Source organism: Antechinus flavipes, chromosome 1 (genome assembly GCF_016432865.1).
Source record: "Antechinus flavipes isolate AdamAnt ecotype Samford, QLD, Australia chromosome 1, AdamAnt_v2, whole genome shotgun sequence".
Classification (NCBI taxonomy): domain Eukaryota; kingdom Metazoa; phylum Chordata; class Mammalia; order Dasyuromorphia; family Dasyuridae; genus Antechinus; species Antechinus flavipes.
In genome coordinates this window covers 439,864,328-439,891,397 of record NC_067398.1, presented here as the reverse complement: position 1 = coordinate 439,891,397, position 27,070 = coordinate 439,864,328, and the positions used below count along the sequence as shown (strand labels likewise).

At 34.5% G+C, this 27,070-nt stretch overlaps 1 protein-coding gene across 1 annotated transcript in view; it reads left to right on the top strand.

Moving 5' to 3' along the window:
* The window catches only part of STMN2 (stathmin 2), a 69,681-nt gene extending 42,915 nt beyond the window's left edge, over positions 1-26,766 (top strand). Inside the window, exons 4-5 of the mRNA XM_051969998.1 lie at positions 12,641-12,832; positions 25,385-26,766. Of these exons, the coding sequence (XP_051825958.1) occupies positions 12,641-12,832; positions 25,385-25,444 (252 nt within the window). The 3' untranslated portion in view covers positions 25,445-26,766. The remainder of the gene's footprint in view (positions 1-12,640; positions 12,833-25,384) is intronic.
* The last annotated feature ends 304 nt before the right edge of the window (positions 26,767-27,070 follow it).

Sequence of the window (27,070 nt, the reverse complement as noted above, 5' to 3'; positions counted from 1 at the left end):
TGAACTATAATGTTCTCAACTGTAAAACAAGGGACTTGAATTATCTCAAAAGTCTCTTCCAGCCCTAAAAACTCATGAAATAGAAAGATAGAGACAGATTATAATACAAAGAAAGATTATATAATTTAGTGACTCCTTGAATATGGGAGTGAGAAAGGGTCCAGCCTGTGCAGAATGGACATGCCATTCGCAGAAAAAATGAGAAGAGAGAACAAATTAGGAAGAGGAAAGGTAATGACCTTACACATGATTTCTGTAGTGGTAGGTAAACCAAGGATAAATATCCAAAAAGCAGTTAGAAAAAGGAGACTAAATCTCAAGAAAAACTTTTAGGGAGAATTTCTTGACTCTACAGAAAGGGGCATACAAACTCCTAAAAAGCCACATTCTCCTCTTGACAGAGTAGGCTAATCATGGTCCTTGAGAAATAGAGAGGTGATGTGTTTTGGGGAGAGTTTTAAGTAGATTTTTATTGATCTCTTTTGTTTTTCTTCATCTACATTTCCTACCACATTTCTCTCCCTTCCTCTCACTGAAAAAAAGCTATCCTTTGTAACAGAATTTTAAAAATGGGGAAAATTAAACTCAACAAAAGTAATCTGCATTATACATATGTATATGTGTGTGTATATGTGTGTGTGTGTGTGTGTGTGTGTATGTTTCAAGTCTGATGTTATATTGACTTCTATATCCATAGTCATGTCTTTGCAAAGAAGGGGATATAAGAGGTGAAGTAATGAGTTTGGGAGAAAGCAAGTCACTTCTACTGTGTGAGCCTCTATTGCATCGTGTATCAAATGAAGAGTTGGACTAAATAATCTCTGGTGGCAGAATATTCAAGGGCAAGTAGAAATTGCTATGAGGCAAAGATAAACTTGATATTAGGAAAACCTCCTAGCAACTAAACCATCCAAAAGTGAAATGAAGTAGTGAGTTCCCTGTTATTCCAAGGCTTAAAGGGGAGACTGTATGACCCCTTGTTCTGTCTAATGAGAATCATTATCACAGTTGATAAACTAACATCCCCTAGGGGGCACCATAGTACCTCATCACTTTTAATCCACCTTAGTCAAATGCTACCCGGACTTGAATGTTTTAAACATTTCTTGATTTCAGTAGGATAGTTCTTTCTGATTTGAGGATCCCCTCCTCAGGATCCCATGTATTGCCTCCTAAGGTGAGCATTTGAACCAGTTCAATTGAACCAAAGTTTAACCAGAGAACATTCCTCCTCTCAGAAATATCTTTCTAATCCAGGCAAAAAGAAGAAATCTCTTGATCCTCTAAATATGTTCATTTGTTTTCTAAAACAAACAGGATCCCTGACATAAAATAGGCAATCTACACAATTCTGAAACCATTTACTTGTAATACTAATTTTATGAATGATAAACATTAAATTTAATTCCAAAAATAAATATATGCCCAATATATACTGAAATAGAATACTGTATATAGAAATCAGAGACAATTAAATAAATTGATACCTTACTTAAGTGACCAAATAACTCTATTAAGTATCCATTTTGTGCAAGACACTTTGCTAGTCACTGTGAAAGAGTGAGTTGATACAAATAAGTAACAACTACAGACACTGTCCACAAGCACTTATGTTCTAGTTGAAGAGCAAAGATTCACCTACATAAAAATCTAATTAAACCTAATATGAGGGAGTATATTTTTATTAGATCAAAAATAGAGTCTATGGGACTCTGGAGACTCAAGAGAAGGAGCAACTATAGCCTATGTGGTTAGGTTAGGCTTCTGAAAGGATTTTAATTTTACAGGAAGGATAGAATGTATAGAAACAAACCAGTAAGGAAGATAATCTAAACTAGGGGACCTGCAGAGGTACAGAGATAAGTCACATTCTGATGACCCTGGAGGAAACAATCTACTTGAAGGAAAAGGTTTGTGTAGGGAAGTGATAGTAGATGAGAATGGGAAGCTTGTTTGAAGCAAGATTGTACAGAGTTCTGAATATGAGGCTAAGGAGTTTGGATTTTAACTTGTAAGACTATAGGTAGTATATTTGAAGGATTATTTTGTCTTGCGGAGGGTGTAAAAAGTTCTATTTTTATGCTATCTCACCTGATGAGAGTGGGTAGGAGTGAATGAGATATGGAGGAAGTACAAGAGAGTAGATAATAGTGAAAGGTCAATTAAGAGCAAATAGAAATAGAAAGATAAAGTGAGAAAGCCTAAACTAGGACACTAGTTGTAGAAAGAAAAAGTAGGCACTGCTTTTAAGAGACATCTCAAAGGAAGCATAGAAAAAAACATAATAACTAAGCACATATTATTTGAAGCCATGAAAGTATCCTTGTCAAATGTTATCCAGTCAGGAAAGACAACATGTAAGCTTGGAAGGGAAAATGATGGGATAAATTTTAAACATCATCATCATCATCATCATCATCATCATCGCATCTTATTATTTATAAAAAAATAAAAACTTTTTACATTGAAACATTTAAGGAACAGGATGTGAAAAAGGCAAAGTTTGCCTCAATATTAAGAAATCTTTCTAATGATTTGAGTAGCCCAAAAATGGGATAGGGAACCTAGAAGAAATTGAGTTCCTTATCAGTGAAAAATTGTGTGGCCAATTGATGGGAGTGTTACAAAAGGGATTACTGTCCAGGAACAGTCTGGACTAAAGACCTTTAAGGTCCCTTCCAGCTTCACATTCTATGAATTTAAGACCCCAATGTCCTTTCTGATTTTATTTTTCTCTTAAGTAGAATTTTCCATCTAGAAGCAAAATATATAATATTACTGTTCAGGGGAAAGGACAGGGCTAAAGAAAGTGCACTCTAGCCCAGACAGAGAGAGAATAGCTAAACCCATAAGAAATGTGAAAGAAGCAGCAACATAAAAGAAAAGAGGATTAAGGATGGAGCTCTAAGGTGCAACTCCGTTGAAGGAATGGTGAATAGGAGACAGTAAAAGAGACCAAGAATAACGTGTCAAATAAGAACAAAGATGGTTGAATGTCATATAACCAAGCGAAGGAGAGTCCAAGAGAATGGTCAACAGTGTCAAATACTGCAGGGATAAAAGAGGAGTTAGATCAGATAAATAGCATTGTTAAGGACCAAATTAGCATGTGAGAACCTTTGATTCTGTTCCCAGTTCTAATGCTGTGTGTCTTTAATGAAGTCACAATGTCTCTGATCCCAGTTTTAATTTCTATGAAATGGTGGATTTGTATTAGCTGATCTTTGAGATTGCTTTCAACATTAACATTGTATTTTAGAATGAGAATTGATTAAATGAATGAGAAATCATTGGCCAGCTTTGCTTCATCTTACTCCCCTTCACACATCCTGTGAGCCAACATACTGGGCAACCATTTGTCTCTGATTTTATCATATACTCTCTTTCTTGCCCTCACCTTCCTATTCTCAAGATGGAGAATTAGGACCAGGAAAAACAAGAATCTATTTATTAAATAATAAGGTAAGTTTAAGTGATAAGATAGAAAAGGCTATCCAGTTGTGTTCTAATCTGGGGAACATACAAAAGCACTGTCAAGTATAATTCTCTTAATGAAATCTAAGGTCACTTTACTTGAATTTTTGCTTTGTTTTTTGGCTACTGTATTATACTGTTTGCTCATATGGAGATTATAGTCCAGAATTCACATTGTCTAAAGGGAAATTATCTAATCCTATTATATCAGTAGATTTAATAATGCTTTCTCCCTAATATGTTTAAAGATTGATTTATTGAATACAAGTATAAAATTTTGCATACATCCATATTAAATTTTACCATTAAATTCAGCCTACTGTTCTAGCTTGTCAAAAATTTTTTTGGAATTCTAAATCCATGATAGCTCTTCCTCTCTACTTTGGGCCATCTTCAAATTTGATAAGCATGCTGTCAGTGCCTTCTTCCAACATTTTTAAAAGTGTAAGACCCCCAAAAATGTGTAGGACCAAGGACAGATCCCTGGACTCCACTGGAGACTTATTTCCAATTAACTTCAAAGTGTTAATGAAGCTGTTCTTTGGATCTGGCTACAAAGTGATCTCTTCATCATCCATTTCTCACCAAGCATTTCATCTAACTCTTTCCTTTGCTCTTATCATGTGTTACTTTTTGTCATACCTATTCTTATAGTCATCTTATGTACTCTAATATATTGCATATAATTGATGTTTAATAAATAGTACAGTGCCCTGAGCACTGGTTTTGGAAACAGAAAACTTGTGTTCAAATACCACCTCTGATTTTTAGTACTTGTGAGACATTGGGCAAGTTATTTAACTTCTGGGAAATGAGGGAGCAGGCCAAATGACTTCTTAATTCCTTACCCATTCCACATCTTTGAACTGTACAAAGCAGATTGAATTAAAGTGCTTCAAGAAAATAGTTTCTATAGAATTGTAGTGGCAGGAACAAGATTATCAAGGATTAAGAAGTTAATAGATGATGAGGAAGTTGAAAAAGTGGTTAAATATCCCTCTTTAGAGAAGTCAGTGCAAAGGTGATCAAACTTATTTGAAGATATTTGGGCATTCTTTCCAAAATAGAATATCTTAAATGTGCATCTCTTTATGTCACTATTAAGGAATAAAGAGTAAGAAATTGAACTAAGGAAGGGGTTTTGTCTTAATCTATTGGTATGTCTCCAAAGGACCTAGCAAAGCATCCTTTCAATTCAACAAAAATTAACTAAGTACTAATGGTGGGCAGGATACTTATGCAAGGCTTAGATGTAATATTGGGAAGAATAGGCACTAAATAAATATTTGCTAAGTGGACAAATGAATGAACTAGAAATAGAGAGGGTGGTTGAAGAAGCCAAGTTCCAGGAAATATGGAAAGTTATGGGAATTTTAAAATATGAGACAGAAAAAAAAATACAGAATAAAGAATTAACCTTGGAAAGGAAATGCATCTCTTCTGAATTAGGGAAGAATAAACATTATATAGACATATTTAGAAGTAGAAAAATGAAGAAACAAGTCCTGTATGCCTGAAAGGGAAAAAATAAAATCTTTCATTTATATCATCATGCAGGATTTTGTATTTGTTGGTACATATTTTCCTATGATTTATTTTCTCATTAGCCAACTTATTTTGACTAAATTGGGGTCAATTTTAGAAATTCAGGATAATTTGTAAGCTTGATTTGAGCTTCAGTTTCCTATCTTGAAACAAAGCCATGGTCAGTAAAAATTTCCAAATGGGCATATCGTCTGCAATTGCACTAAATTAGAGTTACAGTTTCATAACAACCCTGTTTTTAAATAGAAAAAAAAAAAATCACAGCATTAGCCTTGGGTGATTTACCTCTTTGTGTGACAGGGAAAAAACCTCAGAATTGCCACATGTGTGAAGAGAATACATCTGTTACAAGCCAGGGACCAGGCTCAGAATACAAAAGGGCCACCTTGACTATGAACCAGAGACTTTTTTGTGGTTGATGAAGGGCTTCCAGTGATGCATCACAGCATGGACTTGAATTTACCTTGGTGCTCCGCACCTGCTGATTCTGGGTAGCTCTCTTCTCCATCTGCCAACAACATCTTAGCACTGGCCATCTGGCTGCTAGGTGGGAACATACTGCTTTGGGCACATTTGGGGTTGGAATTAATACTGCTCCACTGATTGACTGGAGCAAAAATAAATCTTAGAGGGAAGTTGTTATGAAGGTTGACAAGCCTTTGTCTCTCCCTAGTCTCTGCCCTTCTTTAAGAAAACAAATGATCACATCCATGAGACACCTGTTGTTTCTGAATCAAGAAATAATGAGGTAACTGCAGCCCAAATCTCCACCTTATAACTGATTACATGGAACCAGATTACTTTCATTTTTTTATATAAAATTCTTAAAAAGGGAAATGCAAAAATGCTTCTTTTTTCAAATTTCATAATTTTTCAGTGTTTCCAGATGTAATTTGTTAGGAAATAAGTGGCTATAAATGGATCTTTAAAAAAATAATAATAAATATTTTTAATGTAAATCTAAGTACTTAATGGTATCTAAACTATCATGCCCTAAAACTATCATGCTAAAACTAGTTCAGCTATCACCTCTAATTTCTTTACTGTAAAGAAATTTATTCTTGGTTATTTTAAAATATATATGTATACTATTTTTTATATATACATATATACACATATATGTATACACATATATACATGAGTAAACATATATATAAACATGTAATTAAATTTAACCCTTAATCACTATTCCTGACAAACTTTCTTTTTATTCTATGAGTCTTTTTAAATAATAATTATAATCTAAATATAATAAATAAATGACACCTACTGGCATACAGTATTATGGCTACAAAGCACTTTAAAATGGGCCTTTTTTAACATAGCCTCATGACAATTCTTTACAGCAAATAAAGCAGGTATTTATCCCTTCTTTACATATGAGAAAACTGGGGGGCAAGAGACATTAATCTAGATCTCCTCATTTCTATACCCAAAACTCTTTATACTCTGTTAAACTTTACTTCAGATAGGTAAGTAGACAGACAGAAAGATGTGCATATACACATACATAAATGGCTTAGAGGTAGTAACACACTACCTAGGATCACTCTGAGTCAAATATTCAGAAAATATTTCACTTTGTAAAGAGGAGGTCTCATGAGCTGTGGAATCATAGAATCCTGATTTGCATAGTTACATAATATGAGAGCAACACAGTGATTCTCTTTTAGCCTTTCAGCACAATCAACTTTTTGTTTGTCCTTTCTGGAGAGGTCATTCCAAATGTCTTTGAATTGACTATAAAATTTTTAAATACATCTGGCTATTCACCATAGAATTTATATAACAGAGTTTCTCTTCTATAATTATATCTCATCAATATTTCATAACAAGACACTGTTAGATTAAATTAGATATGCCTATTTTTTAAGTATAATTGGGTTAATAGCACATCTTTTTACTGTTAAAAGTCAAGTCATTAATTTTATTTTAAGTAGCCTAACTCACTCACCAAGGAGTGCAAATAAGGCACAGGGAGATTTACTTTTTGATAGATAATGTTTTATACAAGTCCATAAACAATAGAGACTAGAAAAAAAAGAAAAGAAAATGATAGAAGACAAATTCAATTGAGAAAAGAAAAGAAAACTGGCAATAACTAAAATCTAGTCCTTTACATTCCTTCTAACTCATGTATATGTAGAGTTTAATTAAGTTTTAGATACCACTTAACTCAAATTTATCTTCCATTTATATTTGCAGTAATTAAACGCCTATAACCAGTACTATAACTAATGACAGTAAACCACTTTGGAACTTATTAGAAGTGATACTGAAATATACAATAACTTTTCTCTGAATCATGATTTTCTTCCCCATATATACTAGAAAAGAAGTTATTTTCTATAATATGGAGTCATGTGTGGGATTTATGTAAAGATAAAACATTCTACAATAAGTAACCTTTCTTTAAGGGAAAGTGTAAAGAGGATTTTTGTCTTTCTGAATGTCATGGTTAACATTTATTTTCTATAAATATTATCCTTCTGACATTGGCATTACATCAGTGGGCCATTATCTTGCCCTATTACTCCATTCTGTTGACCTTCCATCTTAGATCTATGCCATTGTGATATGCTTCAAGGTTGAAGAATTTTTCTCTAAATGAGCTCATTTTAACAACCCTCAGCAAATTCTGCCTCTGGATTAAGTTGAAATCATCCAAGTCATCAAGTATTTCCCTTTTGCAAATCCTCAGATGCTTAGCTTTAAGTTAAAGCATTTTGCCTCCCCTAAAATGGATGCTTTTCTAGATAAAATGAACTTTGATTCCATATCCTTGTGTCCAATCATGTTTTATTTCAGCTCAAAATTTAAAGGTAACAGAGGTAACAAAATTTAAAATAATTTCCCCATGAGATATAAGCTGATAGATAAGTAGATAAGAGAGATAAATCCTTCCCTAGCAACTAATACTGGAAAATAAAAGATGAGACTGTCCAACCTCTGGGCTGCTATTGGAACAATGAAAGATTGAATGAAACAATGAAAGATGATGATAACTTTCTCTCCCTATAGTTCCTAAGAAGATGCTCAAGAATGCTGAAAAAAACTAGAAAATGGACAGAGTCTATGAGTCTTCGTTTAGAGCAGGGGTTCTTAACCATGATCCATAAATTTATTTTTAATATTTTCAATAATTATATTTCAATGTAATTGGCTTTCTTTGTAATCCTTTTGTTTCATTTTATGCATTTCAAAATGTTATTCTGAAAAGGGATTTATGACTCTCATCAGACTGGATTATATTAGAAAAAAAAAATTAAGAACCATTGATTTAGGAACAAAGTTTTAGACAGTGAACATAAAGGTGGATGCAGACTTCTTCTGGTATGCAAAAGAAGTAATATAAGTAATCCAGAGACATAAATAGTGCCCAGGAAGGGATGACCTGACCTACTTTTACTGGCCGTTGTTATTGGCAAGTGAGAACACAGTCATAGTCACATTCTTCACGGTCTTCCATTCTACACTGTTAGCTAGATCTGAATAAATGCTGCCCAGAAAACCTTGAAGTTTAGGGGACATAGTCTAATTTAACTCTGAATGAGTCTAAAAGTACCAACCCCATTAATAGAGCCAAATTCTTCACTGTGGCCATACATATAATCCCTATTGATTATAGTGGGAGCTGCATGTTCATACTCAAGACTCAATTTGATCCTACAAGTCTAGAAATCTAAAAATATATCCTATCGCTAACCTGTCCTATTAAATTTCTATCCATTTTTCTTCTCATGCTCATTTCCCTAATGTAATTTTCTCATTATTTGACTTTTTAAATGGGAAAATTACCACCACAAATATAAAAATAAAATAAAATTGCTATTAACATTGAAAAATACTAGAAAAATTAGAATAGTTTTGACCACCCAAGTTTCAAGTGAAACAGTCATGGCTCCATGCCCTGAAACATACACACACACACACACACACACACACACACACACACACATGGAGATATATATATACATATATATTGCTCACAAATATTTCCATATAATTGGTTTCCTTTGTAATCCTGTGCATTTTATTTGATGTACATAAAAACATTATTCTGACTAGGGCCCATAGATTTCACCATTCTGCCAAAGGAAGTCTGACCATGAATTCCTCACCCCACCAAAAAAAAAAAAAAAAAAAGTTACAGATTCCTGTGATAGAAAGTACAGAAATAAACAACAGGATAAATGATACTCTATCCCTTTGGCCTTCTTTTCCCCTGTTTTTTCCTTCCTCAAAACTTAACACCCTGGATTTTTAGATGGAGTGACTAGCTGATTCATTTGAAGCATAATTTCAAGTCTAACCAAGTTCCCACCTTAGAGAACTTTCAAGAATCCAAGTAATTCCATATCTGCTTCAAAGATTTAGATTTTGTTTAAGAATAGGTAAGAGTTCCAATTCAATCCATGATCCTGAGAACCATAGAATCCTGGTTCTCCAACTCACCAAGCTCTAGATTTGTACATCTGGAGTAAGACATCAAGTACCTGTCCCTTGACCATTTGCTTCCTGGTGTTTCTCTTACTGTAAAATAGCTTTTCAACTTCATTCCCTGCTCCATTTTTGTCCAACATAGAGAGGGAGTAGACTGTAGCTAGTCTTAGTCTCCTCTCCTTGCCTCCTCTCAGTAGATAAGGAGTAAGGTAGTCAGTATTTTTGAGTCAAAAAGTGTCTGGGGGCAGTATAATGTGTAAGATTACTGGAAAGGTTGGGGGAATGAAAAGCAAGTTATGAAGATCTTTGAAGACCAAATAGAAGATTTTACATTTGATCCTGGAGAGGGTAGTGAGTCACTGGAGTTTAAACCTGAGTAGGAGAGTGACATAGTCAGACTTGTGCTTTAGGAAGATCACTTTGACTGAGTTCAGGATGAATTGGAGGGTGAAGAGACTTGTGACAGAGAGACCTACCAGCAAGCTGTTGCAAAAGTCCAGGAGAGAGATAATGGTGCCCTGGTCAAGACAGCATTTCAATTTGAATCCTAATTCTGTCACTTGCCAAATCACTTTACCACTCTGAACTTCAGTTTCTTCATCTTTAAAATGAGGGGATTTCACTCTATAACTACTAAAGTCCTGTCCAATTCTAAACCTGTAGTCTTTGTTTCAGTTTAACCTTCAGTTTGCTATTAGTTCCTCTCCAGAAATGAATGGTTTTCAAATTAAAATGCAATGGAATGCATTGATGCAAATGATTCCACTATTTCAAAGATGTTTTGGTATCAAATGCTTGGTATCAAATGATCCTACTATTTTAATGATGTTTTGGTATCAAATGATTCCACTATTTCAATGGTGTTTGGGTATCAAATTCCTGGTATCAAATAATTTCAGAATTTCAATAGTGTTTTGGTATCAAATGCTCTGTTTAGACAACTATCTGAATTCTAAAAAATTGGAGTGTTTTCCTCCTACTTAAAGTGTTCTTCATTAGGGCTTTCAACAACATCCATTGTTTAACTTAAAAAACCAAAAAGTGTCTAAATTAAAACCTAACATTTATTTATCACTGCCATTTATACAAGAACTGCTTTTGAAGTCTCAATTTAGAGCATAATCCAAGCCTAATAGATTGCCCAGAAACAAGATATTAGTCTAATAACTAATCATGTATTACTTTTCCCTCACATTTATCTAGTGAATCCGTTGACAAAAATGTGGCTAATTATTTCCATTATTTTCTTATATATTTTTTACACTGTCACATCTTGTTTCCTTTTTTAGCACAATCTTAAAATCATTACATGGGGGAGGGGAGAATATCAATGAGTCATCCTTCTAGATGAACAATCTACTCCTTAGGTATAATTTATGTCTTTTCAAAGCTCATAAACTCCTTCTTACCAGTAGGAAAAAGAACACATTACGTGAGAGTTCATCCTTTAAAGATCTTTTCAAATGTTTTCAGATAACATCCAAGAAATCAAGAGATATCAAGAAACATTGCAAAGAAATACCTGTGTTTACCAAGTCCATGTATTATGATCTATGATCTTTTTTCTTTATATACAATGCCCATTACAATGCCTGGTACATAGTAGGTGCTTAATAAATGATTAATTGATTCTTCTATCTCATTATGATAGGCTCAGTTTAAAACCCTCATAGAATTCAGAGGTTGCCTCTTTTGTTCTGGTCCCTAAGCACTCCTTCAATAAAATAAGTCCTTCAATAAGCACTCCTTCAACAAATATTTATTGAGTATACTCTGCACTGTGAACAGATAGGTGTAGAAGACCTACATCTGTAAGGGACACAAGACTAGCACAGATAAATGATATAGCTCTATCAGATGTGCCTATAATCCAAGAAGACTGAGTCTACAATCTACGATGAAAAAAATCAATTCTATTAATTATCAAACAATGAGACTCAGACAACAAGGATTATAAGAGTTTATAGGAGGGAAAGATAAATTCCTGTTGCATTCAATGAGTGTATAGGGGAAGTGGGGAAGGGAAAGAAATAAGCACTTATTTATTAAGCACTTATTATGTGCTAGGTACCATATTAAACACTTTACACATATTATCTCTTGTTTTCTTCTTCACAAAAACCCTGTGAGATACATGCTAATATTATTCCCATTCTACACTTGAGGAATGTATGATCAAAGATCCAAGATTGTGTCATTTTTCATTGTTGTAGCCCCAGAACATAATAACTTGCATGTAGTAGGTGTTTAATGTTTGTAGAATTAAATTAAGGAAAGTGTGCTGAATTTGGAAATCAGAGGACTGGGTTTGTTCACCAGCTATATGTCACTTACTAGCTGTCTGACCTGGGCAACTCATTGCCGCCTACTGAGCCATTTCTTCATCTTTAAAATAAAAGAGTCACACTAAATAGCCTGTAAAGTCCCTTCCAGGTATAAACCTATGATCTGATGATTCACTATGGATTATTTAATTGAACTGACTTTATCCCACCAATGCATTCCTTTAATTACACAACCTAGGAAGAGCCTGGGTGGAGATTCTACTCTAAGCACTCACCTACTCCAGGACAATGAGTCTCCAGAGAACCTAGGAGGATCCAAGATAGACATTAACAGAAAAGCTCTTGCTTGTGAGTGCTCAATAAGCATAATACCATCCTAAACTCCAAATGGAACATAAGGTTTAAAAAGGGAGGGGCTGTTAAAGCAGACTGTCAGTTTAGCTATTCCCATTGGTGAGATGTAAAAGCTCACACACAGCAAGGCATTACAGCTGGCCAAAGAACAATGCAGCAGGAAACCAGGCCGGAACTCTCCCCAGCTTTCACCCATTCTTCTTTGACCTAAATGGAATGTTGGCATCCAATGATTAATTAAAGCACTTTATGTAGCATAAATGCTTGACAGTAATGTCTAAAACCTAGTCAGCATAGTTTAAATGCTGCTTCTTTTAAGATAGCTTGCCCAAAGCAAAAATCCACAGCTGAAAATGCTCTTTCTCCAGTTAACCGTGTGCTAGCAAAAAGCTCTGAGCAATACCTCGCTGAAGAACATTGATGAAGGAGTAAAGGGGTATTATTTCTCATAAAGCTCTCTCCATCCCAAGTTAATAGCTCATTCTTCTGACAGGTTTGCATTTGGATGATTGTCAGCAGGATGTGTTTTTCTCCCTCAGTCTCAGGAGGCCCAGGTGCTGAAACAATTGGCAGAAAAGCGAGAGCATGAGAGAGAAGTCCTTCAGAAGGCTTTGGAAGAGAACAACAACTTCAGCAAAATGGCAGAGGAAAAGCTGATACTGAAAATGGAACAGATTAAAGAGAACCGTGAAGCTAATTTAGCTGCTCTAATTGAACGCCTTCAAGAGAAGGTAAGTGGGGCATTATTCTTATGAAAGATAGGAAGCTCCTAACTCCAGATGTTGACCGCTAATAGAAGAAATCTTCTCAACTTCAAAGTAAATGAGGCAGCAGGCCTAAAGAACTGGAATAAATTCTGTCTCTTTTCTATGTTTTTCTTCATGGGTCTTCATAAAGGAAATTCTTTGGGTGCTTTTGGTACTGGGAGATGTTTATGTTGCCTTGGAATACAGAAATTTCAGGGCCATACCATTGCCTTCTCCAAATCAATTTGGGAAGAATAGGGAAGAGAAAAATGAAGAGATTAATTAGCATAAACAGGAACAAAGGTAAAAATTAGGCTGATGAAAGCATTTAAGTTTACTTTTATTATGTCCATTTGAGACTGTGTTGTAAAGTAGATAGAGTTGGCCTCAAAGCCAAAAAGACCTGGGTTCAAGCCCCATCTCTAAAATGTACTGGTTGGTTAACCATGAGCAAATTATTCAACCTCTCAGTGATTTACCAACTGTTTAAGGTATTAAGGTGCAGAGAGGGTGCCAATCTGCATTGATAAAGGGAATATCCTCCCTTGAAATTACAGAAAATCACAGGTCAACTTGACTATAGACATAGTCAAGTTTCTATGTCTATCCTATGCCTAATTATTTAAAAAAGAATAAATTTAATAGTTAGCAAAATATTTCCAAAAACTCTAGGGTCACCAAACAAAAGGTGCTCTTTCTGTCTTTACCAATTGGGTTGCTAGGCAACCTTGAGCCAGCCATATTTCTTCCATTTTGTTATCAGTTCAAATAGGAACTGGGATGGAAAGCTTTGGATGAGAGGTTGGAAAATCTCAAGACTCATTCTAGAGGACCTGCAGAAACACAAAATAGAGTAGTCAGTGTGGAACTTCTCCAGGAGGCACATGCCATTTTCTCTGACCTTGCATTTCCTTTTCTGAATCTTAACAACAGCAGCAACAAAAAGTAATCAGAGATTACTCTGTGTATAATTCTTGGTTCCCTGCCAGAAGGTAAATCTTTGCAACTGGATGGTATTTGAGTGAGCTTTTTTTTTATTCTAAATGTCCTCAAGTTATCCTGTAGTAATGAGGACTATATTTACTGCTTAGGCATAGTAATATTTGTAAATCTGTACATAGACACACACCTTTCTCAAATTAATTTGTCCTCTTCTGCCTGCATCTTTCATCTGTGCTTCCAAAGGATGATGAGATTCCATAGACAAATTGCTTTGCTTTGCATACTGCAAATCTTTTTCCATTCCCCTAGATGCAATTCCAGCTTACAGCCTAATATTTCCAAACCAACTTATTTCCCAACTCAATACCCTTCCACATCCTTATCAGATTTGTTTTCATTATGCATTCTTTTTAAGGGCCCCCAATTATTACATTAGTCTGTCTTCTAGAATCAGCTCCTGCTTATGGATGTATATGATAGCAGAGCTGTTACATCACTTAACTAGGCTGGTGCTTATGACCATTCCTGTTATAAAGCTGGAATATCAGGGTTTTTTACTTTTGGGGGTTTTTTTGTTTGTTTTTATTAAAGCAATGGTTCAACAGCCAACATATGGGAGCCACGTCCATGATGGTATTCCAAAGCTCAACATAAAGCAACCATATCTAACAAGATATTTGCCTATTATTCAGGGTACTTGGGGATGATAGAATTTCTTCTGTCTCAGTTTTCAGAAATTATCTCATAAATTTTAGATGCTCTGTCAATGTTAGATGGCACAGTGGAGAGGGCCAGGCCCAAAGTCAGGAAGATTCATCTGCCCGAGTTCAAATCTAGCTTTAGATAATTGTGACTCTAGGCAAGTCACTTAATCCCATTTGCCTCAGTTTTCTCATCTGTAAAATGATCAGGAGAAGTGGCAAGTGCTTTTGCCAAGAAAACTCCAGATAGAATCATGAAGAGTCAAAATCAGGGGTCCTCAAACTTTTTAAATAGGGGCCAGTTCACTGTCCCTCAGTTGGAGGGCCGGACCATAGTAAAAACAAAAACTTTGTTTTGCGGACCTTTAAATAGAAACATCATAACCCTGGGTAAGGGGAATAAACATCCTCAGCTGCCACATCTGGCCCGCAGGCTGTAGTTTGAGGACCCCTCAAAATAATGAAAAATAAAATTTCAGTTGACTTTTTTCTAATTAGCATTCTGTACTCTTTCCTTCTTGAATACATAATTTATACATGAAAATGGAAATTTTAGGGAATTTGAGACCCCTGATTTGCAATATTTTCTTAGTATTTGACAATTGCTGAGTCAGAACCAGATTAAAATGTAATTGGGAAATATTTAACAAAATAGATAAGAATACAAGATAAGAGAGATAATTTTAATTTGAGATTTTCTAAATTTATATGCAACTTGCATAATCTACTCCTATTTAAGTTTGATATCATGGGATTAAAGAACATCTGAGGTCACTTAAAGCCCTAGATCTGTAATCCTATGAATTGAAATCCAAAACCTGTCTTGATTTTCCCCCCAGACTGATGCTTGATATAGTGTTCTAAATATGTCTGGGTATTCAATTTATATTTTTGATTGACAGAAACCTAGAAATCCCTCAGAACCCAACCAAAGGAGCATGTATCTATCAAACAAAAGCTCCCTCATTGGATAAGCATTATGTCTTTGGTGGGCACAATTTACACTGTAATATCTATTAGTTTTGTAGTTTCTTTTTCTGCCTCAAAAGGAAAATGTGACACGGCCTTCTATTTCATCTGTCTAGTCATATCACCATTCATTTTAATATTCTGTTCTTTACTCAGAAGAGGATCAGATTTGGAGGAAGGGAAATAAGAAGCACATATTTATGAGGCTATAACATAAAGCTTCCTTCTTTAAAGTGATTTTTGCATATAACTTAAATAGAATGACCTAAATAGTTGTACTGAGAACTCAAAATTATAGTTGACAAGTCACAATTAGTGCTTAAATGTTCTACTTTGGCTTAAAATATTACTGTTTTTGTAAACATGAAAAATGAGTTCCATAAAGTGAGTTAGAAGAAACCAAAGTCACTTCTACCCAAATCCTAATTACAGTCTAAGTCACTGCTTGACGATTTTCTGTGATGGATAACTTGTTGTATACCAAGGAATCTCTTTCCACTTTTATAAAGCAGAAATTCTAAAGTTTTTTTTCTTTTATGATAAGCCAAAATCTCGTCTATAATTTTCAATCATTGGTTCTATTTCTATCCGTGGTGGCCAATGATGAATTAATTTCCTTTCCCATGATAACCCATTAAATATTTGACAGTCATCCTATTGCTTCACCCCACACTCACCAAAGTCTTCTCTTTTTAAGCCTAAACATCAATGTATCATAATCATGACAAGTTCTTTATCTACTTTACTATTCTTGTAACCTCAAAAAAGAAAATGAGATCAGACTTGCATGATTTGTTCTTAATGAATCCCTGTTGACTCAACCATCACTTCCTCCTTTTTTAAATGCTTATAGATCATCTTTTAAATAATTCATTCTAAAAATTTTACAATCAAGTAAAACTCTCAAGTCTATATTTTAAAAGATTTGTTCATTCAACATTTATTTAATAAATACCTATGACAGGTCATGCTCTGTGGTAGTCATTGAGGAAATAAAGACAAAAACAAAAGTCCTGCCCTCAAATTGCTTACATTTATTGAAGGTTACATGTATGTAGGAAAGAAAATACAATATGTACAAAGATGATACAAAGTAATTTCTACAAGGATGACTCTAGTAACTAGAAAGGTTTCTAGCCACTGGAACTTCACAAGCAGGAAGGTTAACATTATCAAATCTGTGCTTTAGAAATATTAGTTTAGTAGCTACATTATGATTGGATTGCATAGAGGAGAGATCTTGGGGCAGAGAGACCAATTAGAAGGCTAATGTAAAAAGGTGAGGACATGAATTTGGATTAAAATGGCAAAAGGAAATGCAGAAAATGTGGAGATAAAAATTATAAGACTCAACAACTGATCATCGTAGTAATCGTATGTTGGAATGAAAGGAAAAGAGAAGAGTTGAGAATCACTCTGACCTTGTAAACCTTAATAATCCAAAGAATGGTGGTATCCTAAGAAATTTAGAAAAAAGGGAAAAATTGGGAGGAAAAACAAGAAGTTCTGTTTTAGATATGTTGAGCTTGAGATGTCTTGGATCCCCTTAATTCACTTTCTTGAAAAGTAGAGTAACATTTATCCATATCCAGTCCTTTGTCATTTCACCCATATTTCATAGTTCCTCCACAGCCATGAGCAATACTTTGCCAATCACATCTTCAGTATTTCTTGAATTTCATTCTTCTAAGTCACATGACTCAATGAGCTCAAGTCATGTGGCCTATTATTGTTTCTGAGTTCTTTGAAATTCACATCCAAAAATCTAATATAGATATCATACTAGACCCAGAATTTCCCACCTTGTAGATCATAAACTCTAAGATGGAAAGGGTCACCAATCCCCATAGTTCCCTTAATATTTGTTTTACCAGTCAGTTCTTTCTTAATGATAAGAATTAGGTCCAAAATAGACCTTCATCACTTCCTTCATTTTCTGAAAGATGAAGTTATCAGCAGGGAAAAAAAAAAAAAAAGAATTTATTGACTGCACTAATTTTAACACAAAGAAAGATGTTCTTAGATGAAAAAATGTTCAGAGAGATGAAACCACCTGTTACAATCCTTTACTTTTAGCAATGCAAATTAATGTATAGTGACATGGGGAGAGAGGGGGATGGAAAACCACTGAACAAGCTACTCTTGAATTTTCCCTTCAAGAATGGTGGCTAGTATGTGATCTTGGGCTATTTATTTCATCTCTATTTGCCTCTGTTTCCTCAACAATAAAATGAGAATAATAATGGCATCTAACTCATAGTTGCTGTAAGAATCAAATGAGATAATATTTGTTATAAAAATGGCATCTGCTACATTTGTTCATTTTTGAGATATGAAAATTAGACATGTAATTCATGGGTTGAAATTATTTTGTTTCAGTGGACCTAGATTAAATTTCTCACCATTTTCTCTATGGTATGATAAGGAATAGCATTAAATATGACCCTCCATTCCTCAAAAAAATAGTGGCTAGATAGTACAGTGGATAGAATATTGAACTTAGAATCAGGAACACCTGCATTCAAATTTAACCTCAGAGACTTACTTAGCTGTGTGTCCCTGGGAAAATCACTTAAACTGACTGCCTCAGTTTTTTCATCTATGAAAATAAAAACACCTGATTTCCAGGTTGTAAAGATAAAATGAGGATTTGTTTTTTGGATTTTGGTTTTTTTTTTTTTTTTAAATAACATTTTATTTTTCCAAATACATGCAAGGATAGTTTTCAACATTCATCTTTGCATAACATTGTGTTCCAAATTTTTTTCTCTCCCTCCCTATTCACCCCCTCCCCTTGCAATTTAGCAAGCAATCCAGATATAGGTAAAACATGTGCAATTCTTCTAAGCATATAAAATGAGATATTTATAAAGCACTTTGCGAACCTTAAAAAGCTATGTAAATGATACCTGCTGGTATTATTATTGTTTATATTATGAATTGAAACCTGACTAGGTTGAGGAACCTGTTGTTCCTCCTGAGCTCATCAGACCTAAGGGCTGCTAAGATGGCCCATTTCTGATTTTTGAAGCAAACAACAGTTTCACCTTCATTGGTGAGAGGTACAAGGAATCCTGGCAGCTTTAATATAAACTCTGAGCAAGTTCACCAGGATTTCTTCCTCCTGTTCATAGCCAAAGGACATTTAATCTAAGTAATCACTTTTAGATGTCCTGTGAAAATGTTAGCAATTAAATGTTTGTATAAATTAAATGCAAAATAAAACAAACTATTTACTTGTAATTGTTCATTACACCTCTAATAACATAGCCAATTCTAAATGGAGAACATTATAGCTGTTGTTATAGTGATAATAGCGTCATATAGTATGATATAGTAGCAATAATAAAACTAAATATTTTCTGTGAGAGAATAAAATGCAGCCATGTTTTCCCCCAAGAGACAGCTTTGAGCCCCATCCAGTTACCTCAGTTTTCTATTTATAATCACATATCCACAGTTAATAACAAAAACAACAATAATAGCCTAATTTGAATAGTACTTTATAATGTATTATCTCCTCTGAGCTTCACAACAATCCTGTGAAGTAAAAAAGTGTCAATATTGCCATCACAGCGATAAGAAAACTAAAGCTGAGAGAAGCAAAGTGATCCACTCAGTGTCTCATAGCAAGTAATTGAGAGCAAAACTGGGACTCTAGTCTAGGCATCCTGATTATAACGGCTCTCCTCTATTCAAGGCAAATAAGTAGTAGTATTTTACTATAGCAGTAGCTAGACTTTTTCGAGCTTAAATAAAAAAAAGTCAAACCAGCAAGGATTTATTAAGCACCTGTTATGTGCCTGACACTGTGCTAAGTATTAAAGATACAAAGAGAGGTAAAACATACAACAGTAACAACAACAACCCAGAACAACAACAAAAATGACAACTTGTCACCATCAAGGTCTATTAGTGGTAGCCATATTCATTGTGTATGTCTTGGTTTTTTTCTAGCCTTGTCATTTTTATTTCAAAATCTTGCTTAGATAGTAAAACTGCCTCATCATTATCGTTGAATATGCCATGAGTGACTGATAAAACCCCTCATAAACAAACAGCAATGGTATTCAAAATCCAATGGGGGAAAGAGAAGAATTAGAACTGTGACTTCTTTGGTGAAAGAAATTCCTGAATGAGAAAACTACCAGTACATCCTGATGCAAGTCAGCTGCCAAAGGCACTGAGAGCTTAAATAGTTGGCTCAGAGTCACATAAAGCAGTGTAAGACCACAATTTTCCCCAGTTTTGAAGCCAGCTTACTGTATTTTATTTCCTTTTTCCAATATCCCATAGATTGTCTTTATGAGTGATCCAAATTCTATAATTCCCTTGCAAGTGTTTTTCCTATTTCTTTGTCATCACAAAGTAAGAAGAATAAAAAAGCAAACTAATATAACTTTCATTTCTGTGGCTGTATATAAATAATACAATGAACAATAATAGCTCACTGTCGTAGAGAATTTTAAGCTTTTCAAAGTGATTTATTTATTATTTACTGTTTATTATTCCTAAGGCAATTTAGTTTATGACCATTCATGATACAAGCTAATATAATCTTCAGAATATGTGGATTTAGCAGATCAATGCACTCTCATCACTCTGAGCTTGTAGTTTGAGCATACAATCAGCAGCATGAAGAACCTTATTGATGGAAAGGATTTCTGTTGATAGACCATCTATTGAGTTGAAATAAAATCATGGAATGTTAAGAGTTGAAAAATCAATTTAAAGATCATTAAGATCAGTGGGAAACCATTTTACAAAAGAACTGAAACCTGGAGGGGATCTGTAATATTTTTCAAGGTCACATAACTCCTTGGTGTTTCTCTCAAAATCAGAATCCTAATTTGTTCAGTTTTTTACTCTTAAGCACAAAGAGAGGGATGGGGGAAGGGAGGGACAGACAGGTAGAGAGAAAGAAGTATTGGTTATACAAAGATGAAGAATGAAACAATCCCTATTATCATGAAGTTTACCATCTTATGGGATCTATTCTTCATGTCAAATATTTTAGTAGAATCAAAGATTACTAGAGAAGATAATACTGCTCTATAATTTCCTACTGGCTGCAGAAAACAGGTAGTAATGAGTGGGATAGTGGGGAGAGTTTTGCTCCATTTGAGATCATCATTTCAATTGTATAGAAATGATAATATAGTTCAGGATTCATCTCTATAGTGGTTTGGTGAGAATTTACCACCAAAGGAGTATATGAAGAAAAAGAAAAAAATGATCTAGAAATTCAGATATATTTATTTAAAGTCTGACCTTTTCCTGGTGTGTTTCTAGCTCCCAGACCATATGTGTTAATTCCCATGACAAATAAAAGTTTTCATTTTCAGCTAATTTACACCTTTGTAGGGGGGACCCTTCAAAATTATCAGAATCATGAAAGTTGCTTTTTTTAATAGACTAATTATGAAAGTTGCTGCCATTTATAAGTACCTTTCAGATACTATTTCTTTCTGAAAACTGTGTGCACGATTGTTTTCATGGAGGCAGTTAAACCAGTGATGCTTTAGTGTAGTGATATGGATCTACTAGCTAGTCTTTCACCAGACTTGAAGACCAAGTCAAATCACCAAATATTTATTAAGCACTTATCATCTGTCTGACACTGTGCTAAGTTCTGAGAATACAAAGAACGGCAAAAAAACAAACCAACAATAATCAAAAAAGTCTTTGCCTTCAAGTCCACAATCTGTGGGAGATCTTATGCAAATAACCAGGAACAAATAAGTTATACAAAGGAAAAATTAGAGACAGTCAATGAAAATAGGTGATTACACTCAAATCATTTCAACTATGTTTTCCTTTTTACAAAAATATAACAAAGTACAATAATCACTAATATAACATTTATGTCAATATTTAAGTATAACAATTTAGAGCAATATTGTTAAATAACCTGATGCTTAGAGGCAATTTTATGGTTGCCCCTTCAGTTAAAAGCACTATTAATACCTATGGAGCTGAATGTAAGCTAAATGTAGGATTTCTTTTAAATCATAGGCAGTATGATTCCTGAGCTAAAAAAAAAGACAAATAATTACCATTGTTGTCAACTTAAAGTTGGGGTCCTCAAACAAAAAAATTAATAATGGAATTCCTTTATTAATTATAAAATAAACAAATTTCAGGTTTGTTTGACATTATCTTCCTATATCAGTCCTTCAAAGTAATATATACAAACTTAACTTCTCCTGTCACATTGTTTTACAAAAATTTTGTTTCTTTAAGATGATATACAAATATACATACATGTGCATATGTGTCAACATCATCATACATTATATCTATATTGTTTTAAAAGTCCCATATTATCTCATTTGACCCTCACAGAGGCCCTGCAATGTAAATAAAGAAGATATTCTTATCTTCATTTTAAAAATGAGGAAAATGAGGCTCAAAGAGGAAGAAGTTACGTTCTAGTTGTATCTCTACTACTAATGATTTATGAACTGGGCAAATCACTTAACCTGATTGGTCCTTAATGCCATCATCTTCAAAAGGAGGGGCTGAATTGAATGATCTCTAAGGTCTTTTCCAAGCTTAAAAATTCAATTGTTTGTCCCAAATCACATGACTAAAACACTCACAGAAGGAAAATTAGAACACAAATCCTCTGTGCTTTCCTCCAGTTTCTTTCAGTAAATTATACCTTCTTTTGGAATGAAAGCTATCCCAATTCATAGTAATTCCCTTCTTTCCTTCCTTCCTTCCTTTCCTCCTTCTTTCCTTTCTTCCTTCCTTCCTTTCCTCCCTCCTTCCCTCCTTCCTTCCTTCCTTCCCTCCCTTCCTCCTCTCTACATCTCTCTTGCCTTTGTTTTTCTTCTTGCTTGCTTTTTTTTTGTTTTCTTTATTTCACCAGACTGGAAATGCAGTGGCCTCTCACAGATCTAATCTTACTATTGATCAGCATAAGGGTTTTAACTATTCAATTTCCAACCTGAATCCTATTGCCCTTCTAAGTCAGTGCCTTGTTGCTGTTACAATCAGTGCAGACACCTTATTGGCAGCTCAGAACACCTGAGCTCAAATAATTTCCCACTACCGACCCACCCCTGGCCTCATTATTGTCAGGGATTACAGGCCATCCTGTCTGGTTTATGATACTTTCTTAAAGAGTTCATCCCTGTCATCTGCTTTGAAAATATTATCTGCTTAGTTTCAATTTCTTGATAATATGATTTAATGTTTGCATTCAGCATCCATATATTAAAGCCCTTATTATAAGTAGTGAATAATATAATTATAAGCACTGCAGAATTATAAATGAAATGGAATATATTTCTTGACCTCAAGAAGCTTAGGCCTCAAAAAGGTAAAACATGTATGCAAATAAGTTTAAGAGAATATGATAGATGCCTAAGGAAGATTCCTTAGAAAAAGATGAGAGATTTAGGGAAGGAATATTTACTTGCAGCTTAGGCAGTATTAGAGAAAGGGCAAAAATAAAGGGAGACATCATGAATTTTAAAGAAAGGGGAGGATTTCAACATACATCTATGGATGAAAGCATGGAAGTAGAGCAAGATAAAGGAACACTGTCCTAAGGGTTCTGTTCTGAGGTTTTAAGAAGAAAGGAGAGGGTAAAAAGAATATTCCAGTGGAGAAAGAAGGAAGAAGGGGATAGAACTTGCTATTCTCCTAATTGGGATTGTGAGAAGAATATACAAAGAGGAAGTAGAAAGGGAATAAGACTCAAATGAACCACATACTTCCCTGAAATGGAAAAAGGAAAGTTGAACACACACGTGCACTGAAAATTTGGTGTAGAAAGATGCCAAACTCAATAGGAAAACAATGATAGGAGAAGTAATGATAAGAGGAAAGATGACAACTGGGGAGGGTTGCTGTTTTTGTTGTTAGTTGTTTCACTTTTAGCCAACTCTTCATGACACCATGTGAGATTTTTCTTTTTTTGGCAAAAATACCAGATGATTTGCCATTTCCTTTCCCAGTTCATTTACAGATGAGGAAACTGAGGCAAACAAGGTTAAGTAACTTGTCTAGAGTCACATAGCCAATAAGAATGTGAGGCTGGATTTGAATTTAGGTCTTTCTGACTCCAGGATTAGTGTTTTACTTCGAAACAAATGCCCTGATCCTAGAGTAATAGAATCCAAAGAAATGCTTTGGATTTCCTCTTGAACAATTGGAGAACAGCTGAATAAAATGTGACATATAAATATGATGGGAAAAAAATAAAGGAACTTTGTTTATAATGAATATGATTATTTAAAAATAGCTCTAAATATGGAGATTGTATATACACACAAATATATATTATATATATATGCTAGTAATAGCATATCAAAGTAATAGTGCTTTCTTTATATGGCTACAAAAAATGTAATTAAATGGAAAATCCAATAAACAGGTGATTTCATGTAAGCATCCACATAAGAATAATCTATAAAAAGCATTGTTAACATTATTGATAACAGAATCATAGGATTTAGAACTATAAGAACCTCAGAGATCATGCAGTTCCACCTTCTCAGTTTTAGAAGAGAAAACTGAAGCCCAATGAATTAAATAAATAGTTTGTTACTTAAAGAGAAATGCAAATTCACTCAGATAGTAATAATTATGACACAAGCATATGCAAATGACACAAGACATTAAATTTGATAGGTTCCTCAGAAGATTATATTGAATTGAAGGAAGTGAGAAGGGAGTTGTTAAACCATTTCCTAAACAAAGAGTTTATTTCTCAGTTTCTTTCTGTACTTAATTCACAAAACATATTCAATATACAGTTCCTAAGTCTCGGGAGATCACTTGAATAAAGCATCATAAATTTATAGCTGAAATAAATCTTGGAAATTATCTAGTCCAAATCCTCTACTTGATAGAGATAAGGCATTTAAAGTCTAGAGAGGTAAAGTTTTAAATGTCAGAATCAGAATTTGAACTCAATTACTTTGATTTCAAATCCAGTGTTCTTTCTCCTAAAATTTACTATGAAATTTCATTAGTCCCATATTTTCATTTCTTCTGAAATTAATTAGATAAATGGGATAGATACTTGTATTGAAAAAGTAGGATGTTACTTTCATATTTCCAAATGCTGAATGTTTAAAAAAGGAGAAAAATCAAGTATTTTCTTGCTTCCTCCTGGTTCAGATAATACAGCCTTGTAAAATTATAGCATCAAGGAACTGGAGAGAACCTTAGAGAATATTTATTCAGAGACATAGAACTGCAAGTGTGTATAGGAAACTCTCAGGGGTTCTCAAACTTTTTAAATAGGGGGCCAGGTCACTGTCCCTCAGACTGTTGGAGGGCCGGACTATAGTAAAAACAAAACCTTTGTTTTGTGGGCCTTTAAATAAAGAAACTTCATAGCCCTGGGTGAGGGGGATAAACATCCTCAGCTGCTGCATCTGGCCCATGGGCCGTAGTTTGAGGACCCATGCTAGATCAAGGTTTCTTAGTTTTTGTATGTCATTGACCCCTATAGCAGCCTGGTGAAAGCTATGACCCTCCTCTCAGAATATTTTTACATTCATAAAAATAAAATATTTAGAATTACAAATAATCCATTTACAATGAAATACAGTTACCAAAACAGATATATATATATACACACACACACACACACACACATCTATATGGATATATATATATTTTTTAAATCCGTGGATCCACTGTTGTAGCCACATAATTATCATGTTCTTGGAGAATTTCTTAACATAGTATGCTAGTGTAGAAAGGACCCTCAGAGATCCAAACCCCTTCATTTAACAGTTAATGAAATTAGGGTTCAAAAAATAAAACAACTTGGCCATAGTCCCATGGCTGGTCAATTGTCAGAGCTCAGCACAGGAGCCAGATCTCTTGAATCCCAGGCCGCTACTCTTTCTGCTATACAATGCTAACTCATTATGACATTTCTCTTCTTGCTATTTTCCAGGAGAGGCATGCTGCCGAGGTCCGTAGGAACAAGGAGCTCCAGGTGGAACTGTCTGGCTGAAGATAATGGAGGACATAACATATCCCCATCTCTAGTAAACTCCCCTGCCTATATTATAATGGATCACGCGATATCAGTATGGGAAAATGTATGACATGGTTTAAAAAAAAAAAAAGAACTCATTATAAAAAAACAAAAATAAAAACAATGCAGTCTCTTTGCAGAATGATTTGCTTGATGTTTAAAAAAAAAAAAACCTTGGATCTTATTTTGTAAATACTTACATTTTTGTTAAAAAATACAAGTATTGCATTATGCAAGTTATTTCATAATCTTACATGTCCTGTAACAGGCTTTTGATGTTGTCTCTTTCCACTCAATTGAATTTGCTAGGTCTGTTCTTTTGGAAGCTCCTCACCTCCAACTCCATTCCCAGCACTTTTCATTCCAACAGAACAATGAGGTCAGTGGTAGGTTATGGTGCTAGAGACCATTCATGCCTAATTGCCTAGAATGCTTCATAATCTCTGAGGTTGGTTAAGACAATAACTAGATCACAGGTATTGTGATTCCATCTGGAAACCATCCAAATAAATAGCTCTTTGACATTTGTATGCTCATAATCTATTTAACAGCCTAGAGACAACAGCATAATTTTAAGGACAGACAAGTTGATAATCTTCATATTCATTTCTGCTTCCACTGGGTTATGGGCAACAAATGTGACTAAAAATTTAAAAAAGGGATGGCTGGAAAGACAACTGAGATTGATCTGAAAAGAAGCAAAATGCTGAATGTTTAAAAGTGCTGAACATGGCAAAGTCTAAATGGGACAAATACAGCCATAAAACACTCTTCATAAAAGTGGGCTTACTTCTCTAGTTTAAGTTCTTTTGATGGAATGAATTAATTAATGTGTCAGGTGGCTTATTTGTGAATGCCATGATTGATGATGTTCATTTTTATGCTATTACATATAGTACCAGTATATGATGCTACTGAATATTTTTCAACTTGGAACCTGTGAGCTGGTTGTTGCATTTAAAACATATACACATTTACATATACACTCCTACACACTGCTGACTTCCATTCAAAGCTGGCCTTTCCATCAGTGTTAGGGGACCCTGCCTCATTAAAAAGATATCTCTAACCATGAGGGCTGTAACAGTTAGAGGGCTAGACAGGCACTTGGTGCCAACTACGGGACTCACCAAACACACACACTCAAAAATATTCGCAGTTTTGAAGTTGTTTCCCCCCAACCCCACCTCTCGAAGGTTGCTGCCTGCATATTCTCCTCTTCATTAGTGCTATTTTCCTGTATGTCATTGTGAGCAAGCTGTGATTAATAAAGAATTGGGGTTCTGTGAACTGAAAAAGCTCTGGTCTGTTCTCTTGCTGCTTCAGTTGTGTGATAATCAAATAATCCATTTTCAAAAGGCAGCCAAAGGGGAAATGGATGCCCCATTGACTAAGTCACATTCCAACTCAGCAGGAAACATGTCAATATATAATGTCTCTGCTAGAAGCCCTTTACCAGGAAAAGTTGATTATCAGTCTATCAATCCAAAAATAGTAAAGGCTTGAATGAGACCCACCAAGATTCTGACACATAGTACTGAAGAATGTCATTCCCTTCCAGTTCTCACATGAGAATCCCATTAATACATCAATCAATCAACA